Raw genomic sequence first — 20,518 nt, 5'->3', positions numbered from 1 at the left:
TGAAATGGTTTATGTTGCCTGAAAACACTTGACTAGAATGATCATGTCACTTAGAAGCTTTTGTCAAAATAAAAGTCCATAAACTTATTATGTGAGTGATGACTAAATACAGAAATCGAACCCTGAACTTAATTTTATAGCCTTTAATATGGACCACTATAAGGTTTTGGCATTCCGCCATTATGTGTGTTAACAGGGGGGTTATGATGTAACGAAGAATAAAATATTACTGTCCTACTACTACAAACTACAAAACTACAAAGATCTCCTCCCGGAATGAGGAAGAAATTAGGCTTCAAGTCCATCTTCAAGACAGCATTTTCAGATTTTGAAAAATTTTGCAAACTCACAAGAAGAATTTGAAAGAACTTTTAGACATACATTGGTTTATTGAATAGATCTATTCTTCAAACATTATAATAGCAACAAGCAAGTGACATGTCTACGAATGAGTGCCCGAATAAACATACATACATACATACATACATAGATAAGTGAACATATTATCAAAGTTGGCAACACTTCTCACTTACACTTAAGTTATTCATGAATAACAAGGTCCTAACTACCCACCGTTTAGTACAAACTTTGTTCAGTAACTTGATATTTTAGGCAACTGGTTACTTATTTATAAGGTTTCAGTAACGTTTATAGATTTACTAAGTACCTGGTTTAGACTGAAGATTAATCTTTCATACTTGTAGATTCTTCAGAAAATGATATTTTTTTAACTCAGACATAAAAGAAAAATCTCTCACTGATTATTATTTGGCGTTTAAACTTAAATACTAGTTTTTACCACTGTCTATTAAAGACAACCGAGTAACTATTAAAAAAATATATTAAGAACTAGCTGACCCGCGCAACTTCGCTTGCGTCACATAAGAGAGAATGGGTCAAAATTTTTCCCGTTTTTGTAACACTTTTTACTGTTAAGTACTCTGCTCCTATTGGTCGTAGCGTGATGATTTAAAATATGCTTTTTTTTTACGAAAAATATTCTCAAAATTATTTATATCTCTTGTTATAACGAAGTCGCGCTAAGGCATATCCGCCATTAAAACAGTTGCCATGGTAACGGAATTTTGTTAATTCAATGTCATTATAATATTGATGTTTCGCGACTTCGTTGAATTTTCTGAATTTTCCTGGGAAATGCGTAATTTTCCCGGGGTAAAAAGTAGCCTATGTCCTTTCTCGGGTATCAAACTATCTCCATACAATGCAAATTGGTTCAGTAGTTTAGGCGTGATTGAGTAGCAGACAGACAGACAGACAGACAGACAGACAGACAGACAGCGTTACTTTCGCATTTATAATATTAGTATGGATTGACCAGCGCCCCTAGCGCATTCCGTAAGAACTATTTTTTTGTAGTTTTAATGTCGAACGCTCCCCTTTCCATAGTACCTACTAACTGCATAAAATCGCTCAAATGTTCCTATATAAAATTATAAAAAAACCTTAAAAATATAATTTGCTTTAACCTTAACGACATCTAAACTATGCAACCATGCATTATTATAATTTTGAGAAACGAGCATTCCACTAATGTTGCTCTTAAATTACATTCCTCTCCTTTCAACTTCATAATATAACACAGAACATTCCCAGTTCTTCATATAAAGGAAAAATAAAACTAAGACATATAAAATCTCATACTTCACTCGTATTTTAAAGGCAACGACACACGAGTTCATTGCCCTCTTCATCCCAGATAGACGTCCCTCATATAGTGGGTGTTCTCTCGGCTTCAGACAAATCCAGTGGTTGTAATTTGTCAAGTGCTTTACACCCAACACCCGCAAAGTAATGAACTACAGATTAATGGGATAACGTGTCTTGGTTCCAGGAACTATTATATAGAGCAACTAGATTTTACACGTGGATCTGCTTAGTCATGCTTCATCTGCGTTTTAGTCACGCACAGTAACATTTTTGAGAAAATAATGTAGCTACCTTTAATCGCTTTCATGGCTAAACCACTGACCCAATTTTCATGAAATTTTGCACCAAGAATAGTTAAAAATCCTGAATCTATAGTAGGCTATTATTTTCAACAAACAACTACACTGATAGAAGCGTGGGTATAAGCTGGTAAGATATTAAAACAACACTTTACCAATAAAAGACAATATTATTTTCCCAGAACGAGAGAAGAATTAAGTCTTGAGTTCGTCACGCTGGTCATGGGAGACTTTCTACTGCATTGGAATTTCTGCATATTATTATATTTAATAGGTGTGTGGTTCTACGAAAGCCAGCATTTCTTTCACAAAACCTAACTCAAAAAGCTAAAACACCTACTGAATATTCCCCATTAGCATTACTTCGTTCAAATAAATAGCTTGCTGAATAAAAGATTGTCAAGAGATCCTAACCGTACTATTCAGACTCCACAAGTGATTGGTCTTTGAGAGCTTCGATGCACAATTGTCTTTTATCAATTCGAAGTAAAGGCAATCTGGAATAATTTTCTTAGGGTGCAATGACTTCAAACGAGTGAAGAATGAAGGAGGGATATTGCATTCCTTTAAAGCTGCTGCTGTCCAGTCATCCACATCGTTTGCTAACGATTTGATGCTGTTTAGATTTTGGACATTGTAAAGTTTTGAAAGGTCAAATTGTGTAATAAATACTCTAACTTAACTAACAAAATTATTTAATTATTTAAAAAAAATATTTAATTATTTAAATTATTCTTTTAATCAAATTATTTTTATCAAAATAACCGAAGATCGTGTCGTTCTCTGTCTTATTTGATGTATGTGATAGTAGACAGTATGCTTAACTAACAAATAACTACGTAACAACAAAAAAGAAATGTGGAGTCATAAATGTTTGCAAAGATGGTTAATTAGTCTTAAAAACGGTAAAATAGTCTTATATATTTTTGGATCTGTCTAAAGCATTTATTCTTAGATAATATTATAGTCAGTGGGTGTATTGTGTACAATACACAATACGTTTGCTGAATATTACTTATATAAAAAGACTCTAGAAATGTAAGAATACAGAATATGTGGATAAATTCTTAAAGTAAGAGACACCCAATTATGATAATTATTCTGAATGGAGGTCGAGACATCTCAACATTTAAAAGCAAATACTTTCACATTTATCTGTAAGATTAAAAGCTAAATTAGTGAGAACCTCGGAAGGGCTTTTAGTACATTTTTATAAGAAATAATACATAGAAAGGAGTTACGGCTACGGAACGTTCTTAATCTTAATAAAAGCAACCATTTTTTATGAATATCTGGCTTCTTTTGGTATATTTTCCGAGTTCAGTTGGTAAAGTTACAATATGGATTTTGTTTATATTGTAGCCATTTTTATGCCGAAATTAATTCTTTGAATAATGAAAAAATCTTTCGAGGCTCAATCAAACCATAAAAAACCATTGCAATCAACAGTCCCTGTTTTAATTGTATGTGACGTTTTTTTTATTCTATGACTGTTCCACTGCTGGGCAAGGGTTTCCTTCCGAACAAAGGAGTGGCTAGGCCTTGAGTCCACCACACCGGCAATGTGCGGGTTAGGGACTTTGCGTGCCCTCGAGAAATAACAACGTTATATAAAAAAAATATAAAATTCATTCGGATATAGTACGTTTTTACTAGTTAATACTTCTATGAACCAATCATCATTTAATACAAGAGCAATACTTAGTACGGGAGTCGTCAAAAAAGGTATAAAACCGGTCGATTGTGATCATATTTTTATGTTATTCTTCACAAACTTTTGTTTTCACAGACAGCCCGTAGATACTTACAAAGAAAACTTTTCTCTTTTCTTTATAATAATATTACTTACAAAATATAGATTTTATAAAGAAAACTCGCAAAGGTCGAGAGGGCGGATTGATCAAAGTTAATGATCCGAGAAAATATATTGCTAAGATGCCACAATATTACACAATATGTATGAATTTGTCCCACATATTTGAAGAATAATATTTGTTAAGAAAAATAAAAATCGCTATCTCGAATATGTTGCAAGTCAGCTTTATTCTTTCTGATATTATTTTATGTCTTTTGAATTAAATAATATCAAAAATAATTTGCAGAGTTGAGTATTAAAACTGTTGACATAAATTATTTTAAAATGTAATTTTTTGTACAGCGCCACTGTTACGTTGAACTTTTCAACCATTTTTATTGGAATCCCATACAACATTTTTAAAGTCGATCGATGTTTAGTATAATCTTTAAACTCGTCGTTTTTTACCCCACAAAATGTATTATTCGCGCAGTAGCTCGATTCTCTACTACTATTGAATACCGACAACTGGCTAGATATCGAGAAATTTTGTATGAAAATCTGATCAGTTCCTCTAGCGACCGTCGTAGTAACTATTTTGACAGTACATTTTAAATGTCAAACTCTCGATACTCGACAGTAAAGACTATACAGAATCGCGCTACAAAGTGTATCATTTTTTTAAATCTCTATGTAACAGTCTCAGTACTTTTATTACAGTAGTACTTTTTGTAAACTTGACAATCCATTAGACCTGTATTGAAATAAGATGGCAAGTAGATCTCAGATTGGTTTGGCCTACATTGGAACAAAACCTACGAAATGGCGCACTAGTCAAGACGTTTTCCGTTAATGGCTGCTTAACCAACAAGTACCATACTGCCTTTGAATAAATTCATATTTGTTTATATTATAACAACAATTTTAAATAAAATGTTATGAATTAGACATGACTTCTGACTTTGTTCAGAAGCAAATAAATGTTAATAATATCGCATAGGTATACATTCACACATAAAATCGCGCCTTAGGGGAAACCAGAGACCAAAGAATTATAAGTAAAATAAAATCTAATCATTACTAATGCAGCAACATAAGAGGCTGAAACTTATAGTATCAAATTTCATAATTATATACTAAAATATTTTTCAATTATTGACATAAAAAGCTACCAAACCTATCCTATATAATTCGATACAAACTAACAAACATTCAAATCCCATTTCCCATAAACAAAAACACAATACACCATCATCCGATCTCAAACTGCGTTCATTAATCACTGTCGAAGCACAAAGGTTGTCAGTGAAGGAAATAACGCCTTTCACGAAATTCACTAATGGGATCAACCTGTTGTGCTGTTATAATACTAATAAATGAATTTAAGAAGCAGGTGAGTAAAGGAAATTGTTAGATTGTTAAGAATATTTTTTTGTGAAAGGACTTTTGTGAGATTGAACGGTTTTTGTCGATTTTCGAAAGGAAATTAGTTGATATTTGGCTATAGAGCTATCATATACATATTTGTTTCTTGCATATTGGCAGTAGTTAATGAGGTTATCATATCGCTGCCACTGTGTTTTGAAGACGACCGTTTTTTATTTTTATGTAATTTACAAATAGCTTTTTCGCATTTGCATGCATATTTTTAAACCTCAGATAATCGCTAGTGTTCATCAGTTTGGTAGCCAGTATTCAATACATTGGTGCATTGGCATAACGAATTGATCATCATTATTTTAGGAAAAAGCAATATACAGAATAATAGCTATCAGATAGTTGTCAATGGAGATACACAATAGCCCTCCTGGTTGAACATTGTGGTGAATTCCCAGCAGCTAAGAAGAGTAAAACACTTTCCCATGTAGCAGTACAAGTTACACACTTGGCAAGTGAAAACACAATCTTATATTAGCTAGTTCAATGAAATTTCATTGAATAACTGGCTGATAACGGACATAGGTCGGGAGAACACTCGATACTCACTCTATTCGTAGCAAAAAAGATTCGCGACGAGTGGATTAATAAAACGTCCAAAGTATATTAAAAACTCATCAATCAGCAATGAATGCTACAAACGGATTTAGGATTTGATTTGAGTTTCAGGTCAGACAACTGTTACCCTAAATTACGTAGATTTTCTAGGTTAAGTATGTAAGTACGTTTGATCATTCTCAATTTTTTAGTAGTCACTTGTCATCTAAAGACGAAAAACGTATTATAGAGTATCTGAAATGTAAAAGCATAATTTATGTTTCTTTCTCTCTAGAGCAGATCACTTATCTAATTATTAGATAGTTTGTGATCCCCACAGCTATGGTTTGCGAGCAAACATAAGTTTTGACCGATTGTGACCCCACCATTTTTACGATGTTAATGTCACAAAAATCCGTTTAGCTATATTTATAATATTGCTTAAGAATCAAAAAGAAAAATGACACGAAATCATGACTAATACCTGGTTAAACACAAGATTCACAGAAACATTTCAAAGTTAAAATCCAGCATCAAAAATTCAACTGCAATCAAATAAGTCATAGTTCTTGGAACACGAATACAATGCGATCGATCCCAATTAAAACGGGCCGAACAGAAATTTCCAGCGAAACCGTTTAAAATATTTAATTTGAACGTTCATTTCCTGTAACTACCCCTCCTTTTACTGCATTATTTCGTTTAATATTTCAAAGTAAAAACATTTATTATTCTGTCTTTCAACTTGACTCATCATCAGCTTAGCCTTTCTTCCAACTATGTTAGAGTCGACTTCCAGTCTCACTGGATGCAGCTAAATACTATTATTTTACATGGGTGCCTTTCGCTTTTAACACAATATTCCTTTGGTAAAAGTGGTTGTCAGACTTTCAACCTTCTGACTACTGGTAACGACTGTCAAAGATCTTCGAAAATGGCTGCAGACACCTACACTTTAACGGGTCTTCCAAAACACGTAGGATCTATGTATAATGTCGGTCCAGATGGTCACCCATTTACAGACCAACCTCGAAAAACATAGCTTAACGTGAGAGATCGATCCACGCGGCTCATAAGACCACGAGCTCCTCCTCTCCTACAAACACTAATATCCATAAAATATCAATTTTATCGTTGCTAAGCTATAATTCGGCTCTTCAAGACCATACAAGTTTATTACCGATTCTGTTTTCCTTTTCATTACGTTTATTCTTATAGCCATAGCACCCTATAAAGGGCGGTGACGTATATGACCTTGTACGGGCGTCACTGTCGCATGAAATGTGTATCGCGCGACGGTCACGCAAGGCGCGACGGCTTTACAAAGATAACCTGTTGAAACATTATGTCACAGTTTGTTTTTAGAATGTTTTCTTTTTTTTTATTATGACGTCGTGACTCGTGGTAAATGATTAGTACAAGCCAGTATTAATAAGGTGTTATCGCAGTAATTAACTATTTTTAAATTGCTAATTAAACAAGTACATTCGTCAAAAAATATAATTTATGCGTTAATTTAAGAAAATATTATTTTTTAATTACTGTGCAATATTATTTCTAACCATGGGTTGGCTTACAACAAAAAATTGCAATTAATTAAGTATTTACTAAAATCAGTAAGACAACTGAAAATTGGTACGAAATATTTTTAGGTATGGGAAACTTTTCTTATCTCATTTTTTAAGGGACTTTGATCCATCAGAAAAAAATCGGAGAACTAAGCAGTCTATCAAAGACCAAAAATGTTATCAAAAAAGAAAAAAATAAATACACATATTACGAAATAACAAAAAAAATATTAGAATACATCGAGGTACACATATTTAAGGAATATCGTAATATATAAAACGTGGTTTGATAAGCAATGGAGCGATTATCCGTTCCTTTATACTCCAACCACGTAGTATCCGCGCGAGTGACTACCGTGACATCGCATCTTTAGCAGAAGAAAGTCGTAAAATAATATCAATAAAATATCACTTATGACCTTCTTCTAGTGAAAATGCTACACACCTTTTAGTATTCAGTCGGAAGCAATTGTCTAGAACTAAAAAGACGTAAAACACATTATTTGTAAAGATACATAAGTCTTTCTTTAATTGAAAATACAGCACATCTTTAGCAAAGAAGTAGCCTCTTCATAAGTAAAACGTCATAAGTTGATATAATCATGTTGTTACTTAAGTCTTTTTCGTACTGTAAGTATGACTCATATTGTAGGGCGTATGAAATTCAGTCTGCGAGCAACGTACGCAAGTTTATATGGATATTTGAACGCGTGACATGATTACAGGTGACAAGCGCGAAGATAAATTGTTTCGCTACGATGTTTATTTTTTATAGATCATATCTATATTTGTGGTTCTAGCTGTAGTGTGACTGGAAGTCAGGTACTGGTTAGTTCAAAGTCATAGTCACATATAAATAAAATAAATAAATATTAAATATTATTGGACAACTCACACACGGTTATTTGATTCCAAACTAAGCAAAGCTTGTACTATGGTAACCAAATAACTGATAAACATACTTATATACTTCTAAATACATACTTATATAGATAAATTGACAACCAGGCTCAGAACAAATACTCGTGCTCATCACACAAAGATTTGTCCCGGGTGGGATTCGAACCCACCACACGCGGCGCTACGGTTGTTGCGGCGAGGTGACCGCTTAAACCACTGCGCCAAACGTGCAGTTAAAAAAATAATAATATGTTTTATTTCATAAACTTTTGACAAGTATTTGAAATCGTCGTTCGATTTTATAGTCTTAAAGTGTAGCTGGATATTTCAAGTTTCCGTTTAACGGTTCTGTAAATCTTGTAATTTTCTGTTCCTAGTTTAGTAACAATAAGTTCGCCACTTATTATATGGGGTAAATATTACAAGTGAAAAGAAATAAATGTTGTGTATGTGTATTCAGAAAAAATATGATTTCGTAGTACTACTTTAATTTCTGCGAAAGTGAATAAAGAAAACAAAAATAGCATTATAGCAACATTATAATAAGCATGTCAATCAAAACGACCTTCCTAAAAAATATCCCCAAAAATAATATGAAAACCGTCAAAAATTTCCAAGTCCGAACAATGACAGCTCGATAAAGGCACGTTCAATGTCACAAGCTTACCGTTTGTGCAAAGTTGATCATGACCGAAAACTGGGTCAGCATTGCCCGGGCGTGATCATGACCTACTGCTCTTGTGCCATGTTCGGTACTTCGCCCTTGGCCCGCGCACTGCGCAGAGGATCAAGGAAACATGAATAATGTGCGCCGAAGATGGAATAGAGGAAGCAAATATGTGTAATTGGCGACATAGTTCAATTTTTTTTGTTGATAGAAAAATAATGTAAATTACTTATACTTATAATTAATTGCTGATATCCTAAAACCTAATAAAACGTAAAATTTATTAAAGATCTTAATATATTCAGACATTGGTAATGATCGCCAATGTTCTAATTCCCGAAACAGAAGTAAAAAGTTGTAAAGTTTTTGAAGTCGTATAAACAGATATAAATTTGCAAACATAACGTAGAACATCTTCGGTAAGACAGTGATGGTATTTTTCCTCTTCAACATAATGTATGTTACCAGGGAAATAAATAAATTACCACTAAAGACGTCATGAAATTATAACGTATCAACGACAATAAGAAACGTACGTAAATTAGTTTACTATCGTTCAGTTTGTAGATACTATGAGCGGAGCATGCCTTTGGTAACCACGTCATGAAGTGCGAAATTGCAATATGATTACGACACACTACAACTGTAACTAATACATACATCAATATTTACGTCAATTAATTTAAAATTTAATGAAAATTTTGATTAAAACAACACAATTAGCCACTGATGTGTTGGTCGAATTATCAATTAATTAACTTTAGTTTTAAATGAATATAAGTATAGTGTTTAAGTGAAAATATTTATTGAGCTTCAGTCGGTGGAAGAAACTCTCAGGATCATGTATTCTTCAAGTTTGAGTAAGTAATTTATTTAACATTGTTTTTTGGGTTTTTTGTCGACAATTAGTTAATTTGTCTAAATAGAAAATTCGTGGATATAATCTCTCAAAAACACTAAATTACTTTACAAATAAAATACTTGACCGTGACAAAGTTGGCCTCTTAAATACTATTTGACTTGAATAGATAGTGTTATTTGAATCACATTTGTTTAAGAGACAAACTGCTGGTAATAATATGATTGAATGATTCTAAGAAATCAATGCTTTATTTTTTTGTGGTTTACTTTCTTATATACATTGGAAACAACTGACGGTCTTACTGTAAAAGATTAATAACTAAAGCCTTCAATCGACCGATTTACCTACTTAGCTTAAATATATCTGGGGGCTAAAAGTTACACATTATTTCAAACCCAGCTAATAATAAATTTTCTTATATAAGGAACAAGTGCATAATAATATTTTTTGTTTTAGTGGTCGTTCTCTTATGCGCAACCTACACAATCGCATGGGACCTCGACGAAGAATATGAAGCCGATACGATTGACGTCCCATCAAACGACAACCTAGCAGCCAACCGACATGACGTCGACGAAGAAAGATCCCAAATTCTAAGAGAAGCTAATAGAAGAGACTATTTACGAAAGTCAAGAAATAAGAAGAACTTAGTAAAACTAAATTCTCTTTTAGAAAGGGCTCAACCGAGAAACGATGAAGCGAAACTGTACAATGCTCAAGTGTATGTCAAATTGATTCAGAAATTGCTGCATCATTATGCTGATAATACTGGTATCAGTTCAAAGAGTGTGTCTACAGATCAGAAGAGATCTTTAGGAGCGATCGCCGGTACGATTGATCAGATTGAAGATGGAGAATATAAGGACAATGTGAGTATTGGACGCGCGATTGAAATGCTGTACGACAGGTTAAGAGAGATTAAAGGAAATAAACCTGTGTTTTCTTAGACCGTTGTTTGCTTTCATTTAGTCTTGTTTCATTTTGTTTCTAACCTAGGTTGTCCCAATCCCCGTGTTAAATTGTTCCTTTTACAACTCCACTTATATTGTTTACTGCTTCTTTTTTGTTCACAAATCATACTACTGACTAGGTTTTAAGGAAAGTACCTTTTGGCCCTTGTTGAGTGTCAATTAATTGTATGTATAGGAATCTAACAGTTAAACTATGATAATTAATTAATTATGAACAACTAAAATTTTAAACTCATTATGACCTCAAGCGCAACTTAAATAATAAGGAGTACGAACCAACAAAAATGAATATTAGAACCTACTCAAGGCACGATTTTTTTATCACAATTTAACCGCAACAGATTTAAAAAATAGCCTCTACGAGAGTATCACTTACATGACTAAAAAATAACATAGTGGTAATAAAAATAAGGCTTTACAGCCCCACAGGCTCACATCCCCACGCTCCCAGGCACTTGGTTGATCGTGACCGCAAAATCGGGTCAAAGCGTGCCCATCTGATATTGACCTACTATAGTCCTTTTCAATGCCATTATTCTTGTTTTTCCCCAAGGACTCTCGGAAAAGACCTTGTGTTTGACATGATAAAAAATACAAAAACCGGGATTGCTGTTTCCGAAAACAGAGTTCTAAGAATCAAAATGTAATACGAAAGAATGGTGTGAACAGAATATTTTTTAACTTTTATATTATTCTAAAACGTAGCCTAAATATCCCTAGCAGTAAAAATTTCTAATACTAACGTGATTTAACCTATCACGCAGCCATATTTGTAAAGGAATATGTCCTATTTTATAACTAAAGTAATTACTTAATTAATATAAATATTACATTCTATATACGTAAAATAAAAGTATGATTTCTATGTACAATTATATTTATAAGCAATTTTTTAGTAGTCAATCAATCGTGTTACGTAATTACACAATATAGTTTGACATATATAATAACAAGTCTAGCTAAATATATTATTATGTAACTATAATAATCACGAATATAAAGGTCGAAGAGTCTGCCCTACAAAAGTTATTTTAACATCTATTTTTGTATGACTCGCGTATGATCTCACACATTAGTTGTTGAAACACAGTAATTTTATTGTTTTACCGAATTGCTAGGAGTATGTTTCGAACTTTTCTGATTTCTGTGATTATATCACTCGATAAAGATCTACTATATACTCCCACGCCTAAGGTACTTACTTATTTTACGAGTATTTGTAGCCTTTTCCGAACAGCTGTTAGATTCAGTAACTGTCACATCTATTGTTTCAATATAAGACTTTAATTAATACATTATACTATAAAAATTTTAAGAAAATATAAATATTTACGTATTTTAAAACTACAAACCCTATTAACGACGTCAGGTCAAATTTTTCACCGATTTTTTTCGGTTATAAAAAAAACAAAAATAATTCGGTTTATGCTTTGGAAATATATCTGAGGGGTGAAAACAATAAATAAAAATGACCAATGCATATTTTATGAACCTCAAAAATTATAAAATCATCCAGCACTTGAATAGCCGAGCAGTTTTCAATTAAATTAATTATTCAGTGAAGATGTAATTATAAAAGTGAGTAATTGCAATGAATCTCTAAAAATAATTAATAAATTACTTTGATACAAACACTTAATTGATTAAATAGTATTTCCAATTTATTTTACCAATTAATTTTCGATCAATTACACAGTAGTTTGTATGAGTTTCTTTTGTAAATATATGATGCAACTTCAACGTCTACAAAAATTAAATGTCATTTTCGTTGCCGAATGTAATTTATGACTCAAGAACAAGTGGAAGTCATTTTAGCATTTTCAAAATAGTACTTATTTTTGTCGCACTATAATGTCCTGTCCCATAATGAAAGACAGTTTACGCTTGAGTCCACCACTTCTAAGTTTGGGTTGGGGACTAAAAGCGGTCCTCAAATTTAATAAATTAATGCAAAAATTCATAGGGATAGATGTACTATGGTTAAACTCTTTCAAGAAAAACCTGCCGAAGGACCCGAAGTAAATTTCTAATCGGATTCATTTTAGCTGGAAATCTCTGCCAAAAGCTGGCTTGCTGTAGTTTGTAACTACAACCCATTTTATTAAAAAACAATAAACACACACTCATAATTTATCTTAACTTAATCAATAAATAATATTCATGCAACATCCTGCACCTCATCGCCGGTTATTCATTAATCTACAAACTCAACATAGGCTAGGTACACATCATTAATCTAAGTCTGTGCTGTGTAATACCTCTCATCTTTAATGTATACCCGGCTTAAATTACTATGAAGCTCGTGTGAGGAGATATTGTGCTAAATTGTGTATCTATAGGTGATAAATATTTTATTTTTATTAGGTATGACACTGTTTTAGAACGGGTTGTAGTTGGAAATATCTTGTTACTACTGCAGGACAGAGCGGAGTTAATTTAAGTTCGACGTGAATAAAATAGTAATGATATCTAAATGTAGTTATAGATAATAAGACTGGCTATAATGAGTATTTAACAGTATAATACTACACTCAAGTATGGCGACTTCAAACGAAAAATAATGACATAATGCAGTTATATATTTTTGTCGATAGCAATAAATCATATATGGACAAAACAATAATCTATGTTTTGTCCATATATTTTGAAAGTGAAATTAACAATGCCACCTACATAAGTAAGTCTATAAATAAAAAAAATATAAGTAAAGTAAGTAATTAACAAGCACGATCAAAATACTAAACGAATTTAACATATTATCAAAACATAGCATCAATCAATCAACTGTCCCAAATTTCAAATATACGTCCATTCAGCCGATAAAATACAGTTTCTATAAAATAAACATTAAAAACGAAATTACTATAATATTAGTTCTAGTTTTTTAAACGCTAAAATTCACAAACTACTATTATTTTTAGTACTTTTCAGTTTTGTTAGACTTGAGCGTATTCAATTTGCTATCTTGATGGAATATTGAAAAGAAAATACTATTCTAAAGAACATATTGGAATATGATTGATAAATTGGTAAGTAAACTATCTTAATAGGAGATATCAAATACATATAACTATATGTATTATCTAGATACTAATATGTATTATTATATTATCAAGATAGAGATAAGGGAGAGATTTGAAGCCTGTAGGTACAGGCTTTAAATTATATGTATGTGTACATGTGATTTAAAAGATTTTTATTCATAATGAGCCTAGCCTATTTTCAACTATGCTGGAGTAGACTTCCAGTCTCACTGTATGCAGCTGTGAACCAGTATTTAACATGGAGCAACTGCCCTGAGCTCTGCAACCCAATAACCTGGGTTGTAACACGATACCTCTCGGTTTTATTAAAAGTTCTTCAGTACTTATAACTTCTAAACTTTCGCGTTGCATGTTTAATATATAGTACGATACGGGAATTAACGCAAACACGAATTTTACCAAGGAATGCCTAACGTTTCAGCGTGGTCGCAAGCTGACTGATTTTCTTATTACTGTAGGTAGGTTTTTATTGTGCAAACGAAGTTCTAGCCAACCGAAACTGGGCCCGTTAGTAACAAACAAACAAGGACACACGTGGAGACTGATTTTATTACCTGCAAATTAACTCAAAGAATTTCCTTAATCAAATTTGTTTAGCCTCAATATAAGGTAAAGTCTCCTATTAAAGGACAAAAGAAATACGCCTCCATTTTTTCACTGAAATCTAAGTGGCCACCTGTGACTTTTGCGATATCACATTACCATATTTCATAAGGAACCAATGGCACGTAAATGGAACGTTCACCTCAAAGATCGGCTGTTGCGGATCGAATTTTAATATTTTTACAATTTATAAAGTAAGTAGACATAATATGCTGCTTTAAAGACAAGGTATAATGTATAATATGTAGTTTCGAAGTAAAGGTTCATATCAAATTTCACTTCAACGAATGACATAATATAAGCTTAGCTTTTTTCTGTTCAAGGACTGTGACTGGAGGGAGACCAAGAAATTTTTTTTCAGTTACACAATACATACTTATATTATGTCAAAATAATGAAAGAAAAACTACAATTCCTATCAAATTAACTGTTGGTTATAAAAACTGCAATACGAAATAATATTGCTAAAACACGGCAATCCACCATCCTACTCTGTTTAATTTTTAGAATATAATAGGCGTTTACACTTCAAGACAAATATATACCAAATACTTTATTCTAACCTTTCCCGGAAGACACTTTGATCTCATAATTTTAATTCGCTTATTATGTTATATCCAATAATTACTGTATCGCTGAACAGATAAAGGCCAATGAATTTAGGTCACTGAAAATGTTCATGAAAATTTTCATCAAAGGCATGTAATATAAGTTGATATATTAAATCTCTATTTAATACTTTTTTTTGTTGATTTCGAACAAAAAAATGGCTTTGTAATGAAAGACGCGCGGCAGTGGATGAGCCAAGTTCCTCGCGATTTTTTTTTTGCAATTATATGAATCAACGGAAAATGTATTTCTTACCAAAATACTCGTTGATCGATAAAGCGAAGCAGTTTGGCATAAATGAAATATGATACTCGACTAATTATATTATCGCTTAGTGGTGTTTCAGGTAAGATTTTGGTGCCTCAGAAAATGATTTGAAACAGCTGTCATATCTTTGACTTGAAGAAAGAATGACTTCGGCAAATTTTCTAAGCAAATTTTCTTCTTCTAATTTTTAATTACACAGAGAAAATTAAAATCTCCCCTACTGAATACACGTGTCCCTCATTAGAGTAGCCTGACCGTGAAAATGTATATAAATACAGCTATATCGATTTGCAATCACGTTTGCAATTCCCAGGTAATAAACAACCGCTGAACGGAAACAAAATCCGTTTCCGATTCATTCAGGATCAACATGAATGTTCACGACGCATGCGCGTGACGTCATTCCCCCTCCCCGCCACTTCCGTTTGATCTTGACCCGGAAGTGGGTCACGATCGAGTCCCGCGCAGCCTCCGACCTTGCTTCCGTTTCCTGCATGACGAATCGATACTGTTTTATATTTATTAGACCTTGATATGAAGGAGGCTGTTTATTTATGGAGATGAATAATAAAATTGTTTGATTATTCTATGTTTGCTCCAAGTTGGTTGTATGCTAATGAAAATGGGATAATGTTTTCTTTTCGAATTGTGGGGAGTAAGTTTGAGCATACATTAATAATGCCCTTGAAAGGTACGGCTGATGTATCTGTAGTTTCTGTATAGTGCAAGTGGTATGATTTACCTTATTTGTGTCAGAATGTTTTCATAAATAAATAGTACGTATCAAGCAATCTGTTGTATAGTTAATTCTAACAAGCGCGAGACTCCTATGCAAGGTTTACAACGCATTGGAAAACCCTGCGTTTTTAAGCGCTCTGATTGTGTTTGAAGCGCGTTATCGATGCTATGAAGAAACGTCTTGTGCAAAGACTTTTAGATTTAAGCTCGGTAGTGTGGTGCCAAGTTAAACTAAGAAAAATCATTTAAAATAATCGGAATATTGCTTATAAAACCATTAATTTTATATAACACAAACAAAATACGACAATTTGTTTGTGAAACTTTACCAAACTACTTAGTAACGGTAGACCGAAGGACACTGGGTTTAATACAATAATACGAGCCCTTGAATAACTTGGCCCAAGTTTGTAAAACTCTTACAATACCAACCCTTTGCGCTTTGTAACAATACGAGAAAACGGAGCGGTGTGTTTTTTTCATTTCATTGTTTTTATTTTTCTTTTTTAAACAGTTTGTTTTTATTTGCTTGAGGTTGATTTGAAAGTTATGTTTTGACAGTTAATTCAACAGGTCTGGTTTGAACATTATTAAAAATTCTTTACTGGTTTACAATAACACAGTAACTTAGAAAAAATAAAAGGAATTATTGTTGAAGAATTTTCGTTTTTCTTTATCAAACTACAAATTTTTTTTTTGCGGTTTTTACATCTCCTCACACACATTCTAAACTTATTTAAAATACTTTTTGTTTGTAGTCTTAATTCAATATTTATTAAATCAACATACCCATTGCACATTTCAATTAATAATCTAACTGCTAAACATTTATAAATTGAATAAATCAAACATTTAATTTCCCTTTCTCGATTGCGTTTTAAGCCCCCCACAGGAGGGGGGGATCTGTTTTGACAGTTTACATAGAAAACCAGCAAATGGTACAGCTCTGTGACAACCATTGTTATTTTGACAGCTGTCAGTAGATAATATCACCAGCCATTTTGTTACGAAATTTAATTCGAAAAGCGAATTTTAATTAATCCTTCGTTTGGCATGTTTATTTTGTGTTGCAAAAATACGTTAGTGTTTTGTTTTTAAAATAGTACGTGACAGTGTTTAGTAGGTTAGTTAAAGTTTTCCCTGTGCCAATATTATTAACAGGGGAATAATCAAAAGATTCATTCTTTTATGACAGTGTTTGTTGGTAATAGTAAAACAGCTTGAGATTTTACCACCCAAGAGAGCTTCCTTTAGACTCATCAAAAAGCATAAGTAAATAAAATTATATAAGAATGATTCCGAGTAGTTTAATCATTGTATCGTCAAACAACCTAGTGGCAAAGTTCTTAAAGCCGTCCGATACCCAGAGATGCTCAAATGTACCACTAAACAGCTGTCCATCTACGGAATAACCAAACTAACGGTAGCTTAACTATCATTAACGGTTTGATAATCGCAACTTTTCTTAGCAATGCTTAAGAATTAAAAAACCCAGTAGTCCTAAATATAGTGAACCTGTACCTACCAAAACACTTAGCGCTAGAAACCTGAAAGCCACAAAGTAAACGCATAAAGAGCCAACTTCACCTATAACCCGAGTTCAAACAGCACTAGCCTAGTCACACAGTCTTTCTATTTATAGCGTCGCATACGTGAGTGCGCGTGGGTAGCGTCGGGCGCGTGGGAGAGCCACGTCGCCGGCGCCAGCCACGCCTACTGACTGGGAAAGCCTGGATGTTGTCCCATTTATTTGGATTTTGGTTGGACTTTCCGGATTTTGGAATGCCTGTAGTGGTTGGTATAAGATGTAAAATTAGCTTTTGAGATATCTTGTGTGATGTTTTGATATGAAGATGGCTGTTGCTATGGGAAAACTAGGTATGATAAAGACAGTAAAATGAGAGCCTTTAATTCTATAGTCTATAGGTAGCACTTTATAAAAGTAATGTCGACCTTGTACTATAATAGGAAGTATTAGTCCCAGAAATGTTTGTTTCTCTTCTCTCTTGTTTCTCTCATGTATTGGCTAACTGCTACTGAAATGACGCACATCAGAAAACATAATAATCTCTAATTTATTCAGTAATTTATGGCAGTATCAAAAAGAGAATATATCTGATACTAAATACCACTATGCAGATATCAAAAATTAAAGTAATTTAACATTCGTTTGTTCTAAAAAACATAAAAAATACCATTGTCTCGATTTTATAACAAAACAAATGGTATCCATATTTTGTTCCACGTTGTGATATAAACAAAACAATAATCCCTGTTTCCCAGTACGCTAGTATTTACTCGTACGAATATACATACGATTACAACGTACTACGAAACTGAGATTAAACGTGGGTTTATGTGTAGTTTTTCGTACGAGTTTTTATAGTAGGGGTACTAGTTGATGTCGTAAGATTTTTATAACTACTGACTACGGATTGGTAAAATGTCGAATGTTACGACTTTTAAACTGTGGTCAGTCATTAAAGTTAAAAATTTCTTAAATGGCTTTGCCTGGGATGGTCTAGAAGGTTTAACTACATTGATACTATTCTTAAGTAGCTCAAATCGATTAACTTTAAAGCAACAACAATTTTTTTATGTGAGAAATTATTCCTTAAACCGCACCTTATTAACAGTACACAGATATTTTACCATTTTAAGTACAAAATTTACTTCCAATAGATATGAAAATATTCTCTAAATTCTAATATAAAGCAGCCACACTTTAACTCCCAAACAATATCACAATATCCTTTGCCAACACGCCACATCGTAACATTAAACCTTAGATTGCACTACGTAGATACTAAACACCAATTTGCCACTATCTACCACTTAGTTATACTAAAGTGTATACTGTATAGTCTAAACAATAACAAGCTCGCTAATTGGTAGACGTCTGAAGAATATTAACCGTAGCGAGGAGACAGCGACATCTATTATGCAGATGTAGATTGTACGTCTACGGCGTAGACCGTCTACGATGGTCTACGCCGTAGACTTTATTTGCTACGTTGGTTATTTTTTATTGTGGTGACTTGGAAGATTATGGTAATTTATGTATAATAAACGTCGTTAAGTAAATTGAAAAATGATTTTTTAAAGCATATTTTGTTTTTGCGTGCAGTGATTATGGGACGAATGAGCTTTAGCTAGTAAATCGTGTAGTAACGAGTTCGATTCCTATGTCTCAAAAATTTCAATTCAAGAACTAAAAAAACAATTTTAAGCTTAAAATTTCTAAAATACCCCGATATCCTAAAACGTAAAAATCAATAAATAAACGTTCACCCTTCCCCTTGAAAATATTCTCGCTATATATTACAATATAACTATATATATTTGATGATAAACAATATATCTTCACCCAATCTATTTCCAATACCACACTGGAGCCCAAGGGTGTATCAAATAGCGCTAGATCAGTAAGAATAGGTCGAATTTCAGTTAACCTTTAGAGACTAGACATAAAACATCATATTTGCATCGCTTCAAGGTCGTTGGCCTCGAAATATTGAAACACAATACTGTGTTTATCAGCATCATTGATAGGATATTACATTTGGGAATAGGGGAAAACATAATGTTTTATACTATAGATCAATAAATATAGAATCATTACTAGTAGATAACTATTGCTTAGATATGGCAAATAATGCCTACTGGCGGTTTGAACAACATTGACACTATGTTAACCACTAACCAACCAATAAATTAAAATAAAGAAACTACAACGTCGGTCGGCAACATTGTTAAAATACTTTATTTTAAATTATCCAGTACTTTATATGCAATATTTTTTATTTCTAACGTCTAAACTCAAATAAAAAACAATATTCGAATTCAAATTGCGATCTGATCTACAGCTTTTTTAGAAATTAAAACGAAAGCAGCCATAAATATTGGAGTTCGCGTTTTCTATTTTAAATAAAAGGCTTTTCACTCGATTTCCCTCCTTTATTTTTTTGACATTTACATAGAAACTGGAGTTTTTACAGTTTCTATTGAAATACGTCTGGATCTCTATTCGCGATAATTGCTAAGCTATCGTATTTATGTTCGTTTTTTACAACTACTTATTTTTCTGAAAAGTAAAAGAAATATACCACGAAAATACGAGAATTTTCAAAGAAATCATTAAATAAAAACGCTGATTATATGCCCAAGATAACCAATATTTGATATTATCGTGTCGCTTTTGAGTCTAGTGTTTGGTATTTGAACTGCGTAAAATAGTGCCTCGAAGAAAATAGCGACTTAAAACGTAGTGGCCTTTATCAATCATAAAGATTGGCCTTTTATGTTGAAGATGTATAGTCAGAAATCATCATCAAAACGTCACTTCATCCTTTTAATTGTAGACTCCATTTAAAAGGATTAAAGCAATTTCCATATAAAAACACTAACTTACAAGACAGAACGTACCCGATTAAAGAACGTCATGATCAGCAGTTGTTTACACTACCACATGGAACAAAGAAGCCGTCAATAGTGTACCTTAATATATTTTATTCATCTCACGTCCATACGTAACCGACCTTGTACCCCTGTTT

The 20,518-nt window shown here is 32.8% G+C and overlaps 2 protein-coding genes across 4 annotated transcripts in view; one reads left to right on the top strand and one right to left on the bottom strand.

Moving 5' to 3' along the window:
* The window catches only part of LOC142980690 (synaptotagmin-10-like), a 111,128-nt gene that overhangs the window by 77,937 nt on the left and 12,673 nt on the right, over nucleotides 1–20,518 (bottom strand). The gene's annotated exons all lie outside the window — the stretch shown is intronic.
* LOC142980647 (uncharacterized) lies at nucleotides 9,647–10,681 on the top strand. The gene is made up of 2 exons (XM_076126151.1): nucleotides 9,647–9,731; nucleotides 10,190–10,681. The coding sequence occupies exons 1-2, from the start codon at nucleotides 9,713–9,715 to the stop codon at nucleotides 10,678–10,680; spliced, it is 510 nt and encodes a 169-aa protein (XP_075982266.1). The 5' UTR covers nucleotides 9,647–9,712; the 3' UTR covers nucleotide 10,681.

This window comes from Anticarsia gemmatalis, chromosome 18 (assembly GCF_050436995.1).
Source record: "Anticarsia gemmatalis isolate Benzon Research Colony breed Stoneville strain chromosome 18, ilAntGemm2 primary, whole genome shotgun sequence".
Taxonomy (NCBI): domain Eukaryota; kingdom Metazoa; phylum Arthropoda; class Insecta; order Lepidoptera; family Erebidae; genus Anticarsia; species Anticarsia gemmatalis.
The sequence above is the reverse complement of the archived record's forward strand: the minus strand, read 5'-3'. Positions and strand labels throughout refer to the sequence as shown.